Source organism: Erpetoichthys calabaricus, chromosome 12 (assembly GCF_900747795.2).
Source record: "Erpetoichthys calabaricus chromosome 12, fErpCal1.3, whole genome shotgun sequence".
In the NCBI taxonomy this organism is placed as follows: domain Eukaryota; kingdom Metazoa; phylum Chordata; class Cladistia; order Polypteriformes; family Polypteridae; genus Erpetoichthys; species Erpetoichthys calabaricus.
The window spans coordinates 24,986,725-25,008,552 of record NC_041405.2 but is presented as its reverse complement, the minus strand read 5'-3'; the positions used below and the strand labels follow the sequence as shown (position 1 = coordinate 25,008,552).

The 21,828-nt window shown below is 40.0% G+C and overlaps 1 protein-coding gene across 2 annotated transcripts in view; it reads left to right on the top strand.

Annotated features, from left to right (window-relative positions):
* LOC114661971 (transmembrane protease serine 6) overlaps positions 1-21,828 on the top strand; it is a 97,045-nt gene that overhangs the window by 43,194 nt on the left and 32,023 nt on the right. The window contains exons 5-9 of one of the 2 annotated variants that reach the window (XM_028815243.2): positions 2,644-2,822; positions 7,672-7,713; positions 13,886-14,090; positions 17,310-17,446; positions 18,222-18,334. In XM_028815243.2, coding sequence (XP_028671076.2) covers positions 2,644-2,822; positions 7,672-7,713; positions 13,886-14,090; positions 17,310-17,446; positions 18,222-18,334 — 676 coding nt within the window. The remainder of the gene's footprint in view (positions 1-2,643; positions 2,823-7,671; positions 7,714-13,885; positions 14,091-17,309; positions 17,447-18,221; positions 18,335-21,828) is intronic. The other variant, XM_051935124.1, reaches the window with a different exon arrangement.

The following is a 21,828-nucleotide window of genomic DNA, read 5'->3' as shown; positions in this document are numbered from 1 at the left end:
GATCAGAGATCTATATTTAAATACTAAACGGCTAGTCTCGCTGAAGCCAGACACATAATATATACATCTGTAGACAACCATGAATTTTGTTTAAAACTGGGTGGAAACAATTAGATTGATTGTCACACTTCTAAACCAATCAAATGCCTCATGAAGGCGGCGCTCAAAGTAGGGATGGTGATTATTTTGAACTGCAAAGATTAGAGGTGTTCTTGTTAATCTGGTCTGACAGACGGTAAGCTTCTGTTTATGATGAACTGTCACTAGTTGAAGTCTCCTAAAAAAGCCCTATTAGAAATATAAATGTGTGTTGTGTGTGCAGAGGGCTCATTACATGTTTTAAAAATAAACATAACCTGATGAAAGAGATAAACCTTTCTGAAGCATCAGATTAAAAACTGGCATTCGACAGCACCAATGAACAAATGGTAAACGTGAACAATACGTTATCACAGGTGCTATGTGGGCTCTTTGTTGTTCAGCATTATGACGATAGTGTAGGAGTCGATGTAAGCTTAACATAGTTGGCAGCTATATTCATGAAAATATAAACTACTAAATATGAATTTGAAGTAAACAGTGTGTCACAATCCATCAAAATGACTGCCATGAAGAGAGCTGATAACAAAGAGCCAATAGAAATGCAGAAACACCCGAATCAACAAATCTGCCTAACAACACGAGTAGATGCACCGATGAGGCTGCACGACATCCACCTTCTGACTTCACATCTAAACAAATAACTAAAGAAATTTCACATTACTGACAAATTGGAAATGCAAACACGCTGTGACAGAATAGCCGCAGTGTTTTAACACGTTGTATGTCCAGCGAACACAATGCTTATTTAAAGTCCATTTGTAGCTGTTATGTTATATACTGATGCAGTAGGTAATGATAGAAAGATATCATAGCAGACAGAGGCACCTCTCTAAACAAAATGTACTATTATTATTATTATTATAAAAAGTGCGGAGCCCATTAGCTGCGGTGGTCTCTGTGTGTGTGTGTGTGTGTGTTTGTCTGTTTCTACTATCACAGCAATTATTACAGTGTGAAAATGAATTATTAAGCTTTAGCTACCTTGTGCTACTGAGCTCCATAATAGATAACAGCAATTTTAGCTTTTTATTTTCTCTCTTTTTATTTTTCTCTCAGCGTCAAGTCTTTTGCTCAGTATCGTTGGCTCTCCCCCTGATGCCCTGGTGTTAGTTTAAAATGCATGAACTGGAGGAGTTAAGGGGTGAATTTTTAAAATAAATAGCCCCGTGGATGGAGCCTTTGCAGCTTAGGATTTCGTCGCTCTTCATAACACACTTTTTAATGGTTTGACCCCATATGCGTATTCTCATTTGAGAATCACATCTGGCCCTTGCGAGACTACTAAATGAATACATTTAAACGTTTTCAGACAGAAACTAAACACCTTTCCTCTTGCGTGAGTAGTGCAAATTTTACTGGAAGTGGAACACAATTTCTGTTCAATTTCGGATGAAATGTTTCACTCATCACCACTCAACAGCTATTCCTATTGATAATAACATGACTGCACCTGATGTATATTTGCCCCTCACTAACTATCATATAGATCAGGGGTCGCCAAGTCCGATCCTGGAGGACCACCGTGGCTACAGGTTTTCATTCTAACCCTTTTTTTAATGAGTGCCCTGTTTGTGCTGCTAATTAACTTCTTGTGAATTCATTTTAATTGAATTGCTTTTAAATATTTATTCCCCTGAATTTCTTCATCATTCCTCTGAATTGCTTAATTTCTTTTTTTAAATGGCACACAAACAGAAATGACATGTGAAGTGAGGGTGCCAACAGAAGACCAACTAAGTCAGGGCCTCAAACTCTAACCAATTTCACTCCAACCAGCTGCCGATTCTTGTCGTTAATTTAACCCGTTCTTTAATTTCATGGCTTGTTGCTGCTCTCGTGGTGCAATAGCAGACATTTCCGAAATTGTTGATTTTCTCTTTTCTAAGAGCACTGTTCAAATGTTTTGGGGACCTGAGCAGATCGACATTCCTGAGACCTTCATCTTCCTTTATTTTCAGATATTATATGATAGACACCAGTTGTTTTGGCTCATTTTGTATCTCATTATTGTTTGGCTGCTAATTAAGGAACAAGAAACAATTAAGGGGTCTGAGTCTTCAAGAACAAGTCAATTAAAGTTTAAAAGAAGTTAATTAGCAGCAAAAACAGGTTACTCATTAAGAAAAGGGTTAGAATGAAAACCTGAAGCCATGGTGGTCCTCCAGGACTGGAGTTGGCGACCCCTGATATAGATATTAAATTTTTTATTGAGTTTTTTTTTTTAAGTGTCCTTTTGAGCAATCATTGAACATTCCCCTAATTTAAATATAGAAAACATTTTGTCTGGTTTTAAGTTTATAAAAATATTGCACAGTCGTCTCAAAAAGTACCCTAACTGACTGAGTTTTGCAATTTTGCTCTCCAATGACTTGTGCAGAATGAAAACCTTTGTATTTTGAAGAGTAATCATTGAGTAATAAGCTGTGTTACTGTTGAAGCACTTAACAGGAGTGTAGAAATGTGAAAACAAATATGCAGAGAGTGAGAGTACAGTAGCAGTGACCACATTTTCTTGTTCAATTTCTGTGTTCTTCTCAACAGGGAAGGCAGCCTGGTGTCCTACTTCTGGTTGATCTTATCAGTGCCTGAGAGAAAGCGAGAGACTCTGACTGCGGAATCACTCGCTGAGAGTCTACAGAGAACTCTACGTGCTAATGGCACCTTAGGAGTGTCTGCTCAAGGGGACTACCTAGTGGACATTGAGTCGTTCACCATTAGTGGTGAGTTATAAGGATACGCAGTGCAGTGCATTTTGCTCTGAGTTCACTTGTCAACCAACTTTACTGTTTTAAAAGCCATGAGCTCTAGAAGTCAGAGATCTGCATACATGAAACCAGAATGGGAGGAGGAAAGTTAACCATTACAAATGCAGATCCCTTGCTGAAGTGTTTCCAAGCTTCTGGAATGTGGTCTCATGTCTCATGGGATGAGGGGAATGTTGCAGGAGGAGGTTGAAGGGTTTGGTGGGGGAGATGAAGAAGCTGTCATAGAAGAAATGAATAATAGTAGTGATCACATCTTGAAAAGATTATTTTTATGAATATGAAAGGATGGCTGTGATGCAGTGCTGCCCAAAACAATTGCTCCCATACTAATGCACAATGAAATTTTTAATAATACTACAAATAAAGCACACAACAAATTTCTATCCTGGCAAAAGAAACCAATGAGCTTTGATGGTGTGCAATGCAAAAAAGAGACGGATTCTATACAATAATATAAAAATATAATTTATAGTTGTCATGATTTGCAGTATATAGATTTTACTTATTAATAATTAACAATTAACATTACTATGTGGTATTTTTTCCATTTCTTTTATTAGCAGGTATCAAGTAAGTATATGAACAGCTTAGATATCCTTTAGAAGGAGTTGAATTAGTAGTCTCAATGTTAAAAAATGCATTATAATAATTTTAATAACTTGATATTAAAAAAAAAAAAGAAAAAGGAAAGTAATATATATTAAGGGCCATATTAAATGATAATAACCTAAAGCAGGGATTTGCAAAGTCAGTCCTGGAGGGCTTTAGTGGCAGCAGGTTGTACCACTTATCATTCAAGCAACATTTTTAGGCTTTATTTGTTAATATTCTCCACCGTTATTTGCTTCTTTTAGTATTAATCAGCTGCATTCACTGTTTTAATTGCATTGTTTTCTATTTTTGATTTGGTATACTTAATTAAGCCCCGAAAGGAAATTTTCTTTTTGCATGACTTTTGGGGGTCAGAGCGTAGAGTCAGCCATTGTACAGCACCCCTGGATCAAATTTTGGGTCAAGGGCCCAACGGAGCCGGCAAACTTCCAGATACCAGCACAGATCCTTAGTCTCAGAGCCACCGCTCCGTTTGTTATTAGCAACAAGACACAAATGACCAAGGAACCAGCAGTTCTCCATCTAAGGCCAATGTCACATTATGTGGCTTCTAATCATCAGGTATATAAGGCTTGCTGACTGAGGTTGCTGAGCTCATTGTTGGATTGTGTTCAGTTTACATGACTTAAAATGGTGGACATGTCAAATTTAGCAACACATGATGGCGTTCTAGAACAGTCATGATTGCCCCTTTTTCTGACAGTCAGTAGCTGCTGCCTGACCAACCCGCAGTTATACAAAGAGTTCATGCCTGAATTGTGGAAACAACAACAACAACATTTATTTGTATAGCACATCTTCATAAAAACAATGTAGCTCAAAGTGCTTTACATGATGAAGAAAGAGAAAAAAAGACAAAATAAATAAGAATTAAAATTAGGGAACACTAATTAACATAGAATAAAAGTAAGGTCCGATTGCCAGGGAGGACAGAAAAAAAAACTCCAGACGGCTGGAGAAAAAAATAAAATCTGCAGGGGTTTCAGACCACCCAGCCCCCTCTAGGCATTCTACCTAACATAAATTACCTAAAACAGTCCTCATTGTATTGGACTTCTGACCTTTAATCCATCAATGTAGGGACATCATGGTGCTTTGATCAGGTGGTGGTGGTGCAGGTCGCCACCACAGAAAACTGGAAAAAGAACAGAGGAGAAAGTTGGGGTAAGTACAGATTTTGGAGCCACCATGAATAATAGTGATAATTAATTGAATATACAGAGCATCAGGATTAAACTAAGATGAAGCCATGAGAAGGCCATGTTAAAGTAATGTGTTTTCAGCAGTGTTTTAAAGTGCTCCACCATGTCAACCTGGCGAATTCCTATTGGCAGGCTATTCCAGATTTTAGGTGCATAACAGCAGAAGGCCGCCTCACCACTTCTTTTAAGTTTAGCTCTTGGAATTCTAAGCAGACCCTCATTTGAAGATCTGAGGTTACGATTTGGAATGTAAGGTGTAAGACATTCCGAAATATAAGATGGAGCGAGATTATTTAAGGTTTTGTAAACCATAAGCAGTATTTTAAAGTCAATTCTAAATGACACAGGTAACCAGTGTAGTGACATCAAAACTTGAGAAATGTGCTCGGATTTTCTTTTCCGAGTTAAGATTCTAGCAGCTGCATTCTGCACTAGTTGCAAACGATTGATGTCTTTTTTGGGTAGTCCTGAGAGGAGTGCGTTACAGTAATCTAGCCGACTGAAAACAAAAGCGTGAAGTAATTTCTCAGCATCTTGCAATGTTATAAGAGGTCTAACTTTTGCTATATTTCTTAAGTGAAAAAATGCTGTCCTAGTAATCTGATTAATATGTGATTTAAAATTCAGGTCAGAGTCAATAGTTACCCCTAAATTCTTTACCTCCGTCTTGACTTTTAATCCTAATGCATCAAGTTTATTTCTAATAACCTCATTATATCCATTAGTACCAATCACAAAAATGTCTGTTTTCTCTTTATTTAGTTTGAGAAAATTACTACTCATCCATTTGGTAACACAAGTGAGACATTGTGTCAGTGAATCAAGAGAGTCAGGGTCATCAGGCGCTATTGGTAAATACAGCTGTGTGTCATCAGCATAGCTGTGGTAGCTCACGTTATGCCCTGAGATAATCTGACCTAACGGAAGCATGTAAATTAAAAAGAGCAGCAGACCCAGGATAGAGTCTTGTGGAACACCATATAGAATATCATGGGTCTATATGTGGGCAGCACCACACAAGCAACGTTGACATACAAAAAGAGCTCAGATTCACTTCAACTGTTGGTGAATTTTATTGGCAGCTAACAAGTGCAGGGGACATATTCATACATCCATCCATTTTCCAACCCGCTGAATCCGAACATAGGGTCACGGGGGTCTGCTGGAGCCAATCCCAGCCAACACAGGGCACAAGGCAGGAACCAATCCTGGGCAGGGTGCCAACCCACCGCAGGACACACACAAACACACCCACACACCAAGCACACACTAGGGCCAATTTAGAATTACCAATCCACCTAACCTGCATGTCTTTGGACTGTGGGAGGAAACCGGAGCGCCCGCAGGAAACCCACGCAGACACGGGGAGAACATGCAAACTCCACGCAGGGAGGACCCGGGAAGCGAACCCAGGTCCCCAGATCTCCCAACTGCGAGGCAGCAGCGCTACCCACTGCGCCACCGTGCCGCCCATTCATACATTGATTTGTTAAAAAAATATCTAAGTATTCAGCTTCAGTTTGACCTTGCATTTACTGTATTACGTATGCTTATTATGCACATTCAGTAGTGGAATTAGTAGTTTTTATTTTATTACAATTAGTAGAAGTGTTTTAAATATATTATTATTAGTAGTAGTAGTAGTAGTTGTTGTTGTATCATGTCACGAGTGATTCTGTTGGCTATATCAAGAAACAAAAAGTAACAGTACATTGACACCCTGGACCATTATTATTATTATTAATTAGGTCTTCATTTATAAAGGAAACAAATCACTTGGTACATAATTGCCAATAAATATCACTGAAGACCAAATCTATGGGTTACCCTCTGAATGGCAGTGACCCTCTCAGTGACCAGTTTTTCATAACTTAAGCTCATGACAACACACTTGAGGTCAACCATGACACAATGACATACAGGCAACTTACCTCTCATCTGCATGAGCTCCGACCTCACACAGAAGCTGTCATGTGATGACCTCCCAGATGACTTTGCCTTCAGAAAACGTAGACGTGTGCTGTTGTAGTGTTCAGCAAAGAGACTGAAGAAACCCCTCAATGTTCACTTCCAAGTTTTGACTCTATAAAACAAAAGTATTTGTATTTGACATTAAAGGTTATAGTTGACTTTATGATATGTGCTTATTTGTTTATTTATTATTTATTTATATGTTTTGTGTAGGGTGGCACGGAAGCGCAGTAGTAGCGCTGTTGCCTCGCAGTAAGGAGACCTGGGTTCGATTCCAGAGTCCTCCCTGCATGGGTTTCCTCCCACAGTCCAAAGACATGCAGGTTAGGTGGATTGGTGATTCTAAATTGGCCCTAGTGTGTGCTTGGTGTGTGGGTGTGTGTCCTGCGGTGGGTTGGTGGCCTTCCTGTGATTGGTTCCTGCCTTGCACCCTGTGTTGGCTGGGATTGGCTCCAGCAGACCCTGTGTTCAGATTCAGCGGGTTGGAAAATGGATGGATGGATGTTTATTGTTCAAATTATAGATGTTATAAGAAATACTAATGTGGTGGACTTAGTGAGTGGTGGGAGACTTCCAAGGAGATTCCACTTAGGGCCCCCCTGGATTTAAAAACAACACATCATCATGTCTTTGTATTATTGCTGTAAATGGTCATTTGAGCATTCCACGAGTCATCTCATCAAATGTGATCTTTCACAATGAAACACCATCTTACACTTTCAATGTAAAAAAAGAAAAATATAAAAAGAACGGAAATATACATAAATCAAATTACGTCCCAAAAGGCTGTAATAAATTAAAATAGATAATATTCTATATACCATACTAGTGTAGGAATTCACTCCATTATTATTATTTTTTCTTTTTGGTCATCCTAAGTAGTATTTCAATTTTTCTTTTGTCATGTTATGTTTTTCTTTCTTTAGAATGTTAACACATTTTCATTTTTGCATGTTCATGTATTCCTTTATTCATTTTTGTGTATGTGCATTTATTTATTTGTTTTTATTTCTGAACAGAATCAAGTTCAAAGATCATAGATGCTTTGAAAGTTACCTCTGGTATGAAGACCTTTATTTATTTCTTTGCCTTTTTTCTATTTATTATTTTGCTGCGCTTTGCTATTGACACAAAACTGAAAAAAAAGAAAGAGTACAGAGCCATGAAAAAAATGAAGCTGTCAGGAACAAATTGTTTCTGGAGGGAAACTGACACGGAAAATATGCAGGTTAGGAATTAAGGCTGTAAAATTACACGTTGGTGCGAGTCCAGAAAAGCCTGCAGTCAGATTTTGATGTAATTCAGGGCGACACAATAAAAGGTTGCAGACAAAAGAGCAGAGTGATAATTGCACGCAGTGGCAAAGAGCACAAACTCATAAAGCCCTTTGGGGTTAGTTTTATTTACTGGTAAGATATTTTTTTAATAATATGTATGAAATGTATATGTGACATAAGGAAACAAGTAATGCTAACAAGATAAAGAGGGACAACAAATCATTTTAATTGAAAGGGAGTCTGCACTGTTCAATCCCTCACAACAGGTCTAAAAGTGGCACCCCTCTTTATGTTGGCCTTAACTTCTTCTTTCAGCTGCTCCCGTTAGGGGTTGCCACAGCAGATCATCTTCTTCTATATCTTCCTGTCCTCTGCATCTTGTTCTGTTACATCCATCACCTGCATGTCCTCTCTCACCACATCCTTAAACCTTCTCTTTAGGCCTTCCTCTTTTCCTCTTCCCTGGCAGCTCTATCCTTAGCATCCTTCTCCCAATATACCCAGCAATTCTCCTCTGCACATGTCCAAACCAATGCAATCTCGCCTCTCTGACTTTGCCTCCCAACCGTCCAATTTGAGCTGACCCTCCAATGTACTCATTTCTAATCCTATGAATCCTCGTCACACCCAATGCAAATCTTAGCATCTTTAACTCTGCCACCTCCAGCTCTGTCTCCTGCTTTCTGGTCAGTGCCACCGTCTCAAACGCATATAACATAGCTGGTCTCACTACCGTCCTGTAGACCTTCCCTTTCACTCTTTCTGATACTTGTCTGTCACAAATCACTCCTGACACTCTTCTCCACCCATTCCACTCTGCCTGCACTCTCTTTTTCACTTCTCTTCCACACTCCCCGTTACTCTGTACTGTTGATCCCAAGTATTTAAACTCATCCACCTTCGCCAACTCTACTCCTTGCATCCTCACCATTCCACTGACCTCCCTCTCATTTAAACACATGTGTTCTGTCTTGTTCCTACTGACCTTCATTCCTCTCCTCTCCAGAGCATATCTCCACTTCTCCAGGGTCTCCTCAACCTGCTCCCTACTATCGCTACAGATCACAATGTTATCAGCAAACATCATAGTCCACAGGGACTCCTGTCTAATCTCATCTGTCAACCTGTCTATCACCATTGCAAATAAGAAAGGGCTCAGATCCGATCCCTGATGTAATCCACCTCCGTCACTCCTACCACAGACCTCACCACTGTCACACTTCCCTCGTACATATCCTGTACAACTCTTACGTACTTCTTTGCCACTCCCGACTTCCTCATACAATACGAAAGCTCCTCTTGAGGCACCCTGTCATATGCTTTCTCCATGTCCACAAAGATGCAATTCAACTCCTTCTGGCCTTCTCTAAACTTCTCCACCAACATCCTCAGAGCAAACATTGAATCTGTGGTGCTCTTTCTTGGAAACCATACTGCTGCTCACTAATCATCACCTCACTTCTTAACTGAGCTTCCACTACTCTTTCCCATAACTTTATGCTGTGGCTCATCAATTTTATCCCCCTGTAGTTACTACAGTCCTGCACATCCCCCTTATTCTTAAATATCGACACCAGTACACTTCTTCTCCACTCCTCAGGCATCCTCTCACTTTCCAAGATTCCATTAAACAATCTGGTTAAAAACTCCACTGCCATCTCTCCTAAACACCTTCAAAGTTCCATAGGTATGCCATCTGAACCAACGGCTTTTCCGTTCTTCATCCTCTTCATATCTGTCCTTACTTCCTCCTTACTAATCCGTTCCACTTCCTGATTCACTATCTCCACATCGTCCAACTTCTTCTCTCTCTCGTTCTCTTCATTCGTCAGCCTCTCAAAGTACTCTTTCCATCTGCTCAACACACTCTCCTCGCTTGTGAGTATGTTTCCATCTTTATCCTTTATCACCCTAACCTGCTGCACATCTTTCCCAGCTCGGTCCCTCTGTCTAGCCAATCAGTACAGGTCCTTTCTCCCTCCTTAGTGTCCAACCTCTCATACAGCTCAGTATACACCTTTTCTTTAGCCTTCATCACCTCTCTCTTCACCTTGCGCCTTATCTCTTTGTACTCCTGTCTACTTTCTGCATCTCTCTGACTATCCCATTTTTTTTTTGCCATCCTTCTTCCTCTGTATACTCTCCTGTATTTCCTGATTCCACCACCAGGTTTCTTTTTCCTCCTTCCTCGTTCCAGATGTCACACCAAGCACCCTTCTTGCTGTCACCCTTACTACATCTGTTGTAGTTTCCCAGCTGTCTGGTAACTCTTCACTGCCACCCAGTGCCTGTCTCACCTCCTCCCTAAACTCAACATTGCAGTCTTTCTTTTTCAATTTCCACCATTTGATCTTTGGCTCTGCCCTCACTCTCTTCTTCTTCTTGATCTCTAATGTCATCCTACAGACCACCATCCTATGCTGCTTAATTACACTTTCCCCTGCCACCACTTTGCAGTCTTCAATCTCCTTCAGATCAGCTCTTCTGCATAGGATGTAATCTACCTGTTTGCATCTCCCTCCACTCTTTTGCGTAACCCTATGTTCCTCCCTCTTCTTAAAATACGTGTTCACCACAGCCATGTCCATCCTTTTGGCAAAATCCACTATCCTCTGACCTTCTTCATTCCTCTCCTTGACACCATACCTACACATCACCTCCTCGTCTCCACTGTTCCCTTCACCAACATGCCCATTGAAATCCGCTCCAATCACCACTTTCTGTCCCTTGGGTACACTGTTCATCACTTCATCCAACTCACTCCAAAAATCTTCTTTCTCACCCATTGCACACCCAACTTACGGTGCATATGCACTAAAAACATTCATCATCACACCTCCAAATTCCAGTTTCATAATCATTACTTTTCCTGACACTCTTTTCACCTCCAGAACACTCCTGACGTACTGTTCCTTCAGAATAACTCCTACCCCATTTCTCCTCCCATTCATACCATGATAGAACAATTTGAATCCACCTCCAATCCACCTGGCCTTACTCCCCTTTCATTTAGTCTTTTGCACGCACAATATATCAACCTTCCTTCTCTCCATCATATCGGCTAACTCTCTCCCCTTACCAGTCATACTGCCAACATTCAAAGTTCCTACTCTCAGCTCCACTCTCTTTACTTTCCTCCTCTCCTCCAGACTCCGGACATGTCTCCTACCTCTTCTTCTCCTTCTTCTTCTTCGGCCAACAGTAGCCCAATTTCTGCCAGCACCCTGTTGGCTAACAGTACTGGTGGCGGTCGTTGTAAACCTGGGGCTCGACCAATCCGGTATGGAAATTCGTATTGTTGTCCGCATATTGATTTGGCAAAATTTTACACCGGATACCCTTCCTGACGTAACCCTCCCCATTTATCAGGGCTTGGGACCGACACGAAGAAACACACTGGTTTGCACATCCCCTGTGGCTATGCTTATGTTGGCCTTAACTGAATTGAAAAAATGTAAACTTGTTCGGAAACTATGGGCCACATTGTAAAAATCCCAGACAAACTGATAATTTTGTAAAATCTACCTGAGTGCCTTCATAAGAACCTAACAAGAGGACATTTCTGCTAAAATTGCAGTCATGTGGTAACTCTAAGGCCGGGGATGTACTTGTGCTCTTGAGGATGCTGCTGCTACGCAAGCAGTGTACTGACTATACCTGCATGTGTACTTTTTGTAAATCTGAAGGATTCCACCAGGTGGCAGTGTGAGACAAAATCACAGTGAGAAAACAACCTCCGGTTTTACTGTGTTGTGAGTTGACGAAAGAAAGTTGTTAAAGATAAAAATTCATTGTATTCTCATGCTGTTGCAAAGGTTAAAAAAACCAAAAAAAACGATGGCAACAGAGAGACCAAAGATATTATGTGAGACCTGTTAATGCATTATTACGCCGGAATATGCAACACTTGTATTGCCTATGCAAAAAATGAATGAAGAAAAACACCATGAATACATTCACGTGTCAGCATTTAAGTTTGATGATTTGCTTCACCACATCGAACCATTCATCAAACATCAAAGCGTGCAGATCTATCCTGTTGGGGTGGCACTGCGGTTTGTCATCACTTGTAGATAGTAAACGATGATGATGACATCCCATACCACACACACCACCCATATTGTTGCTGGCACTGCAACTCGCACACGCATCACGATAATCTCTGACAATGTGCTCAGAAGACCCGCTGGGAACATGTGGCAGCCACAATCCGTACGCATTCTGAGGTTGAAGTATAAACCGGCCCTAACAGTGACGGAAAACGCATCTTCTTTTTGTATGCACAATATTCTTATGTTCACTTATTGCAGACAGATTACAAACAATGAAAAAGGCTAAGCTATTACCTATAAGACACTAATAAATAATCACATTCCCTATTACCTCTGTTATCTTTTTTGATATAACGTGCTTTACATTTAAAAGTATTCATGAGCTCTTCAATAACAGCGGGAATGTCATTACAAAGGACAACACTTAAAGCTAATTTTAACGTGCAAAGGATTAGTTGTTTTTAAAAAATGTCTGCTAACTTAAATTCCTGCACCTTTTGCCACATCAGCTGTCTGAGATATAAAAGGCAGCCCATTAGCTGCCCTCATTCTTCCCAAACAGATTTGCTCTTTTGTCGGTGCCTTTTGGTCCTCCATGCTTTTGTCGGTGCGCTGAAATTCATACAGAATTATTCACTTCAATTATTTATTCAGTCCATAATCGACATGCTTCACAGTAGGTGAAACTGGATATCAGATTCGGTAGTGGGGTGGATGAAGCTTAAAGGAATGATCCACCCAAATATATTTTTTATATGCTACTTACCCCATGTAGTTTTTTCTGATGGCTATGAAATATTTTTAATTCCAGGAGATAAACCCCCCTTGGGGGGGGAAAGAAAATGAAAAGATCTTGTGTTACTCAAGTCACATAATCCACATGTCAAATGTCCAATTATACTGAGCCAAATGGATTCATTTTTTTGCTCAAATATTGTTAAACAGATAATTCTGGAATCAGGAAATGCAAGTTACACGTGGCTGAGTTTTTGAATCGAAGACAAGTCTCTTCACCAATGAATGAAGAGGAGAGTCTGATCTTCAGTTCAAAAAGATGTGATTTGCTTTACCCGTTTATGATATGTGCTGATTTTACTGGAATTATCAATATTTTAGCAAAAAATGTGTGTAGTTTGCACATTTAGAGCATATGAATGGATAAGTGACAACTGGAATATGCAACACAAGTAACATGAGATTGTTTTTTTTCTTTTTCCCGTGGATGTTTTTCACATTGCTTGATATTTTACAGTATTGGTCACTGTTGGCTTGTATCATATCATAAATTAGCCAGCATGAAAATGTCAGATTAAGAGTTTTTCTTGGCCCTCATTACCAACTACATAGGGTAAGTAACATACTGTATAAAATAAATATATCACATTTTGGGTGGTGTATTCCCATTAACTATGAACAAGTGGCAAAAGAAGACAGAGTTTTGTTAAGTTTAAATTGAATTTCATCCTTTAATTGCAATTAATTGTGCTAATTTGTTTTGGGACCCCTGTTAAATTGTTTATTAAACATACACCAATGTTAAAGTTGCCATTTTCTTTTACTTTATTTAATATAAAGATGCCTGCCTGAGACCTAATGACCAGTAAACATATTGAAAATGTGATCGTTAAGAGCTGTGAATAGACAAAACTCATTATATATGCTCTTAGAAATTAAACCAAAACACTTTTGACAATAATAGCTAGAGGTAAATGTGACCTTTACATCATAATGACAACTTTGGTTGTTAGTGCAGTTTATTTAAAAAATATTTTTGAAAATACCACAAAAGCTGTAGGTTTTCAGCACTAATATGTAATATGATTAAGGAGCTCCGATCTCACCTTGCTACTGTATCTCAGACAGTACTCAGATTATGAATTTGATCGTTTGGTTTCCCTGCCTAGGGTGTTATCGGCACAACTCTGTTGATTCCAAGGCTCTCACGTCTCTAAAGGGACCGGATTCCTCCCTTTCTACATGCATGTGGCTTATCGAAGGACCACCAGCACATCGGATCAAGCTGCACTTGCAGTGGGCGCTGACAGAGTGTCGCGACCGCTTGGCTGTGTATGATGGCATCATACCAGATGACAACAAGCTCATCACATCGTGAGTATGTTGTTGTGACTCTGGGATGGAGAAAGAAATGCTTACTTTAGTATGTTTCTGTTAAACATATTAGTCAGGATAAAGTGTTACATCAGCAACACAAATTTAATGAAAACTTCTGTTACCCAATTTTTTATTTAACTTTATTTAGTTTGGGGTATTTGTAGAAGCTAGGACAAATTTCTGAAGACTGACGAACAATCCCCGTGGAATTCACTACACATTGAGTTTAGTGAAATCATGAAAATATTCAGGAACTTTGCTGAAGGAGGGACTGAACTAGTTTTGAGTGGGTTATAATGGTGCAATGGTCTTTTAACTGTCCCTGAGGGCTAGGGAAGCATCTGCTAACTTTGCTGGAGAGATTAATGTGGTCAAAGATGTGATCTGAGCTGTGAGGCAGTAGTTATACCACTGCACCACTGTGCTTCAAACAAACAAACGAACAAAAGATGCAGACAGAGCAATAACCACAAACAAAATACAACACATGGCCACAAGCTAGCAATGAGTAATATGTAATATATTGTTATACAAACGAGCCAGAGCCATCAAAATAGGTTTGGGCCAGCCACCCGTATATTGTACCCTGGCTGCAAAGGGGTAAATTTGTTGAGTTGTTCACCAAACAGAGTCCAAAGCAGAACTGCTTTTAGGCTGGGAAGATGGCGGCATTAAAGGCCGAGACAGAAAGTGACATCATCAACAGCACCAGGAATGGAAGTGATGTCGTCGGGACTGGAAGAGGTGTCATCAAAGTATCCCCAAATGTTCCGGAAGTGATGTCATCAATAGCACTGGTGCCGGAAGTGATGTCATCATAGGTGCTGAAAATGAGCAGGATTTCCCATGGATGGTCTTCAGAGGATTGAGAGAGAAAGTCAGTGCAGCTCGCTACCCTCTAGTCTACCGTGGTACTACTATTATTCTGGCCTCTTTAGCTGCCTCCCAATCACACATGTGTGACAATATATCCATCCATCCATCTATTATCCAACCCGCTCTATCCTAACTACAGGGTCACGGGGGGTCTGCTGGAGCCAATCCCAGCCAAAAACCACCTACACCTGAACACCAGCAAAACCAAGGAGCTGGTGGTGGATTTTAGGAGGCCCAGACCCCTCATAGACCCAGTGATCATCAAAGGTGACTGTGTGCAGATGGTGCAGACCTATAAATATCTGGGACTGCAGCTGGATGATAAATTAGACTGGACTGCCAATACTGATGCACTGTGCAAGAAAGGACAAAGCCGGTTATACTTCCTTAGAAGGCTGGCGTCCTTCAACATCTGCAATAAGATGCTGCAGATGTTCTATCAAACAGTTGTGGCGAGCGCCCTCTTCTACGCAGTGGTGTGCTGGGGAGGCAGCATTAAGAGGAAAGACGCCTCACGCCTGGACAAACTGGTGAGGAAGGCAGGCTCTATTGTTGGCATGGAGCTGGACAGTTTAACATCTGTGGCAGAGCGAAGGGCGCTCAGCAGGCTCCTATCAATTATGGAGAATCCACTGCATCCACTAAATAATGTCATCTCCAGACAGAAGAGCAGCTTCAGCGACAGACTGCTGTCACTGTCCTGCTCCACAGACAGATTGAGGAGATCGTTCCTCCCCCAAACTATGCGACTCTTTAATTCCACCCGGGGGGGGGGGGGGGGGGGGGGGGGTAAACGTTAATATTTAACATTATACATAGTTATTGTCTGTTTTTTCACCTGTATTATTATCATTCTTTAATTTAATATTATTTATTGTATCAGTATGCTGCTGCTAAAGAATGTGAATTTCCCATTGGGATTAATAAAGTATCTATCTATCTATCTATCTATCTATCTATCTATCTATCTATCTATCTATCTATCTATCTATCTATCTATCTATCTATCAGTGTGACTATATATATATATATATATATATATATATATATATATATATATATATATATATACAGTATATATAAAAGCCAAATACCACTGACTCACTCATCACGAAATCTCCAGAACCATGAGAACTTGTGACTTGAAATTTGGAATGTAGGTTACCCTTGGCCCATAGGTGCTCACTAAGAACCGGTTTTATAAATTTCGTGAAAAAAGCGCAAAATTTCTTAGTTTTTTTTAGACCTGTTTGTATGTCTGTCTGCTTTTCATGATAGAACTACTTAACGGATTTAGATCGGGTTTTTTTTCTATAATTTGTTTGAACAATTCCATTGATTTTGCAACTTTCTCATCGCGCTAAGTATCACAGTTCGCTTGTGGTACCGATTTATTAGCGCAAATCCGATAGAGACTCATCGGGCTGCGGGGAGGGGGGCAGGTCCCTCCTCACACATGCGTCTGCCTCAGGGTGTAACCCTTACTCCACTTAGTTAGTGAACGAGAGAACTACTTAATGGATTTAGAGCTTTTTTTCCTATAATTTGCTTGAACATTCCGGTTGATTTTGCGACTTTTCTCATTGCACTAAGAATCATATTCGCGCTAATCCGAGACAGAGGCTGAGGGCCGAGGGGAGGGGATAGAGTGACATTAGGAGTAGAGAGCTAGACGGGGCCCTCCTCACTGTCCTGTTTCAGTGTATATATATATATATATATACTGTATTATAATTCAAGTAAGTAGGCGCAAGTAAGTTCCAGTCTTAGCGCAAACATTTGCTGTACAATGAAATGGCAGTGAGGGACTGACTCGTTTGATTGTCTCAACTGACAGTTCTGGGTACAGCTAGCACATTCTTTCTTGTTTTCGATCTATCACTGCAGATGCTTTGTATTTTTTTCCTTCAATCAAGAAGGTAGCAACGTCTTGCAAATAGTAACAAGTCTTTTTTTATTATTATTTCACAGGGTGTCGTGTTTTCTTTCTCGGGTGTTTGCGGGCTTCTTTAAGGCTGGGTTTGACTGGCAGGTGTGACACATGGCTAATTATGCATGTAGAATTAGACATATGGTGCTGCACGAGGGTCAATGGCAGAACTCATTCTTATTATAGTAAGTTAATGTACCCCTCGAATGAAAATACTGCTATTTTTTTTATTTTTAAATGTATGCAGGGTGCAAATTGGCTGAAATACTGATTTGGTTGTGACATCACAAATGCGTGAAGCAGACGAAGAAACAATATTAAAATCTGATTAAATGTACCTCACTTGTAATTGTCTTTAAGATTACTAGCTAGCCTTTTAAATGTGATCCTTTCTTTTACCTCGTTATTAGGCTTTATGGCTGCAGCCGCCAGGAGCCCACAGTTGATGTCCTGTCTTCACGTAATTTTATGATTGTGATCTGGAAACAGGGGATGTACAGCTACTATGACCCTTTCTTCTTGAGCGCAACTGCTGAGCCAATCCTAGGTACTCAAATAATATGTTGGGCATTACACATCCAGACGTGACGAATTGTGGAGGCGCAGCAACTTAACCAGATATGTCATTTTAACTTACTATACCACTAATAAATGGCAGTTTAGGCTATCAAGACATTATTTTATAGAAACTAAACAAAAAAGATGTACATTATAACATGTCAAAGCAAACATATTCCTATTTACAGTATTGCCCAGCTGTCAAAGAGATGCAGGGCCAATTCTAATACCAGCATGGTGTTGTGCCAATGCGGATGCTGCCCTCTCTTTCTCCTTGTTTCTCTCTTGGACCCATGTCTGGCTGCTGTGCCATCCTGGTGCCACTTTTGGGTCTGGCAGCCCTTCACCAACCTGTGCTGTGTATGAAAACTAAAGGTACTACAATGATTTCATGATCACAGACAGCCATAATGCGTCAAATTTATCCTTCTCACTAATCTCGTATGATCTCTTATAATTATAAAGTCCTTTGACTTTTTAAGATTATTTAATTTGAATCCTTCATGAAACCATTTAGCCTTTCTCCCCATGCATCAAAGCATTTTGTAGAAGGTATGATTACAGAGGATTTGATTCAGAAAGCCACACTCAGTCTATGAGCTCCTTCAGTAGGGTGGGAGCTGCTTGTTGGATTATCAGAAAAAGAAATTTACTAATTCAGAAAAATTAATCCATGTTTGTACATGTGCACTATTCTTTATTTTACTCAGTCATAGCAATTATCAAATGTAAAACAGAAAATTGACTTGATTCTGCCATTACAGCTTGTGAGGCCAACATCACCTTAATGGAAGTGAAGGGCATCCAGGGCAACATCACAACTCCCAACTACCCCAGCTACTACCCACCTGACTCCAAGTGCACCTGGCACTTCACGGTAAGTACAGCCGTGAAAGGTGATTGAAGAAAAGCTCCAGTCTGTAAGTATCAAGAGCACAGCATCATGGGAACTGTTATCTGCAAAACAGAGAGATGAGAGTAATGTGTTCATCACTACTACTCAGAAATGCAGAAAATATATTCAGCAAATGCTGAGCACACTAGTCATTTTCCAATACAGGATGGCACAGTGGCTTGGTAGTTACTGCAGTTGCCTCACAGATTCATCTTATTGGGATAGATTGTACATTCTCCATATGTCTATGTGGATCATCCAAGTACTCGTTATTTTTCCTATATCCCCAAAGAAAAGCAGATTGTTTTAACTAAACAACTATAGATTGTCCCCATGTGGCTGTGGGCATGAATAGACCATGTGAAGGACTGGCTTCCCTTCCAGAAGTTGGTCCCAGCCCTACAACCAAGGATGCTGAAATAAGCTTCAGCCCTACGCGATTAAGAATTGCATTATGTGGGTTTGAAAAAGTTAAATTACATTCCTTATTGCAATACAGAATCACAGGAATATAAAGAAATTATTGATGTGTAGAATATATTCACATATGACAATTAGAGAATTACTGACCAACAGTAATGTTGCAACATAGTTAGTAAAGGTAGAGGCAAATTTGGGTAGGAGGTTGGGTCCTGTCGAGCACCCAGTGATAGCACCAGATCCCCTGATCCATACATGATTACAACATGGATGAATGAATGGTTAAAATGACTAGAATCATTCAGTATCTTGAGGCTGCCAACCAAATTCTTCCAAAGATACAATTAATAAATTGGCACTGTGCAGTGCAGTGATGGGTTTGTATTTAGAAGTGAAGGGTTTAGAATGGCTGCTGATATATTAAGCCGCATTACATGTCTTTGTTTAAATTGCATTTATGGAATTTGCAAACGTGTATCCGTCCATTCTTAAGTGCATTTGCAAAAAATGCAAAAAAGTCCCTACTGTTATCTGCATTTGTTTGTCTGTCTGTATGCATTTGTCAAAGTTAAAGGATGAGAGGATTTACCGAGTACATGGAAAGACATGATTGACTCACAGATGCTGGTAACATTTCTTAAATGCACTTGTCAATTATGGAAATACGTGATTAGTTTCACATCTCACGTCCTGGCTAGTTACTGATAAACAAGACCCTAGGAGTTGGGATTCTGCTACTCTGAGTTATACTGGTTATCTAATCAATGCATGTCCTTGCAGGCAAGTAGCACAGATCAACAGCCTTTAATTAAAATGTTAAAGGCAAAAGCTAACCAGCCACCCTACCCGACACAGACAGGCAGACACAATTACTGTCCAGCACAGTATTATTCCAAGTGGGGCAGCGCTTTTTCTTCACTCCCTACTACAGAGCACAGTACAGAAGTATAAGAAACCAAAACACAGTCCTTTCTTCCTTCTCTCTTTCTGTGGCTCCTCCACTCCTCTCCTGGCATGCTTTGTCCACCTCCTCCCGACTCTGGCTCCTTTTATAGGTAACCTGGAATGAGTCCAGGTGCCCAATGAGCTTCTTCCGGCAGCACTTCCGGGTGTGGCAGAAGTGCTGCCAAATAGGGCCCTGCAAACCCTAACCCTAACCCCTGAAAGCAAATTGGGGGCTCCACTCTTGTTGCTCCTTCCCAGTTGTCCACCACAATAGACAGATATTTATTCAAGAAATAGAAAAATAAAACAAAAGGCTTGAAAAGGGCAAAAAGGACTTGATCCTAGACAAACAAGATCCAAAATGCAATGCATAGCCGAAACCCAATAAACAGAGCAAAAGAGATAGAAAAGCAGTAAATGCAGATGAAAAAACAATTGAGTCAAGTAAATGTCAAAGCATGACTCCTAAGTTCCTCACCTGTAAACCTAAAATAGCCAGTGGGAGATTTCAGGAGTGGTGGTGTCATCAGAGTAGTCCAAAGTCTTTGAGGTATCACCCATAGAACACAAGGAATAGACTGACATTTAAAAATATGGTACACTTTAATGAAACATAAGCAAAACTATGAATAAAAATTTAAAGTTAACAAAAGCAGAAATTCAAAATATAATTACGAGACAGGGAACCTGTTAACCTGTTAACAGTATTTAAATAGAAAATTAAAATGACGTATAGAGTAAAATTAAGATAAATTTTGCATTTATTTATATATAGAGAAACAGAAATAATTTTTCACATATAATTATTTATAAGCATCAACTAGACCAGGGGTGGGCAGATTCAGTCCTGGAGGGCCGCAGTGGGTGCAGGTTTTTGTTCCAACCCAGTTGCTTAATAAGAAGCACTTACTGCTCAAGTAACACTTCTGCTTCACTTTAGTTGTCTCGCTCGTTAAGATTTTGAACCCTTATTGCTTATTTTAGTCTTAAACAGCTGTAGTCTTGATTTTTAATTGTTCCTTATTAGCAATAACATGCAAATGACAAAAGAAACCAGCAGTTCTCCATTTAGCTTGTTACCATTTACACCTGTGTGTATTCATCATGCACTATTGGGTTTAATTAAATACTTGGAAGGAAAGTGAAGAGAAAAAAATGAAGCACTGAGAATAACTCGTCTGTTTTAGACTTCAAATCATTTGGGTGATATCCTTAGAAAGGAAAACAAATCTAGGATATGAGAATGGCCATACATAGCAGAGTTAAAGCGCTAGCAAGCCATGAAATTAAATAATTGACAAGGATTGGTTTTTAATTAAGCAACTGGGTTGGAGAAAAAACCTGCAACCACTGCGGCCCTCCAGGACTGAATCTGCCCACCCCTGAACTAGACAAGAATATAGTATAGACGCACTGATAAGCCGTGTTCTAATTATTAATTTCATATAATTACTGAAAATTAGAACCAGTGTAGTGTACAAGTGATAGGTGAGCATGTTTTCTGCGCAGAGCAAGAACGCATTCAGACTGATAACGAAACAAAATTATAAATTGTATATTGGTTGTTTATCTTCCTAGAAATTATTATCAGTTTAATGTTTATTTTTGTTATTGCCTTATAAATTTCAACTGCTGTGTCTGATGCCGTCACAGAAGGACAGTCTGAAAATTATTTTTGAAGCATTTGTGGATGAAAATCAGAGAATTTTACTTTCATGAGTGATATTTTTCCGAGCCCTGAGCTTACACACGAATTGTACCAAGCCTTTTGGCCAATAATGCCGCCCTGGGCAGACCGCCCCCTGCACCCGCCCCTAGCTGCACCACTGTGATGTGAATATCTGTGTAAACCACACAGAACAGTCTGGAGAGACAATACGAGAACAGTCTAAGACATTGTGGGACATTGTATGTACTTTTTAAAGAGCCACCTCTTTCAGGTTTGTGGAGGCCAGAACAGGCTGTTATCGCTAGGGTTAAGCCCTTTGGGGTGAGGCCTATTCTAGGCAGGCAAAGGAGGCCTGGCCCAGTTTGTGGAGCCTTTTGAAGGACTCATATCTACTTTAGCTCTGGTCATGACTATAATTCATGACATTATTCTTCCAAAGTTA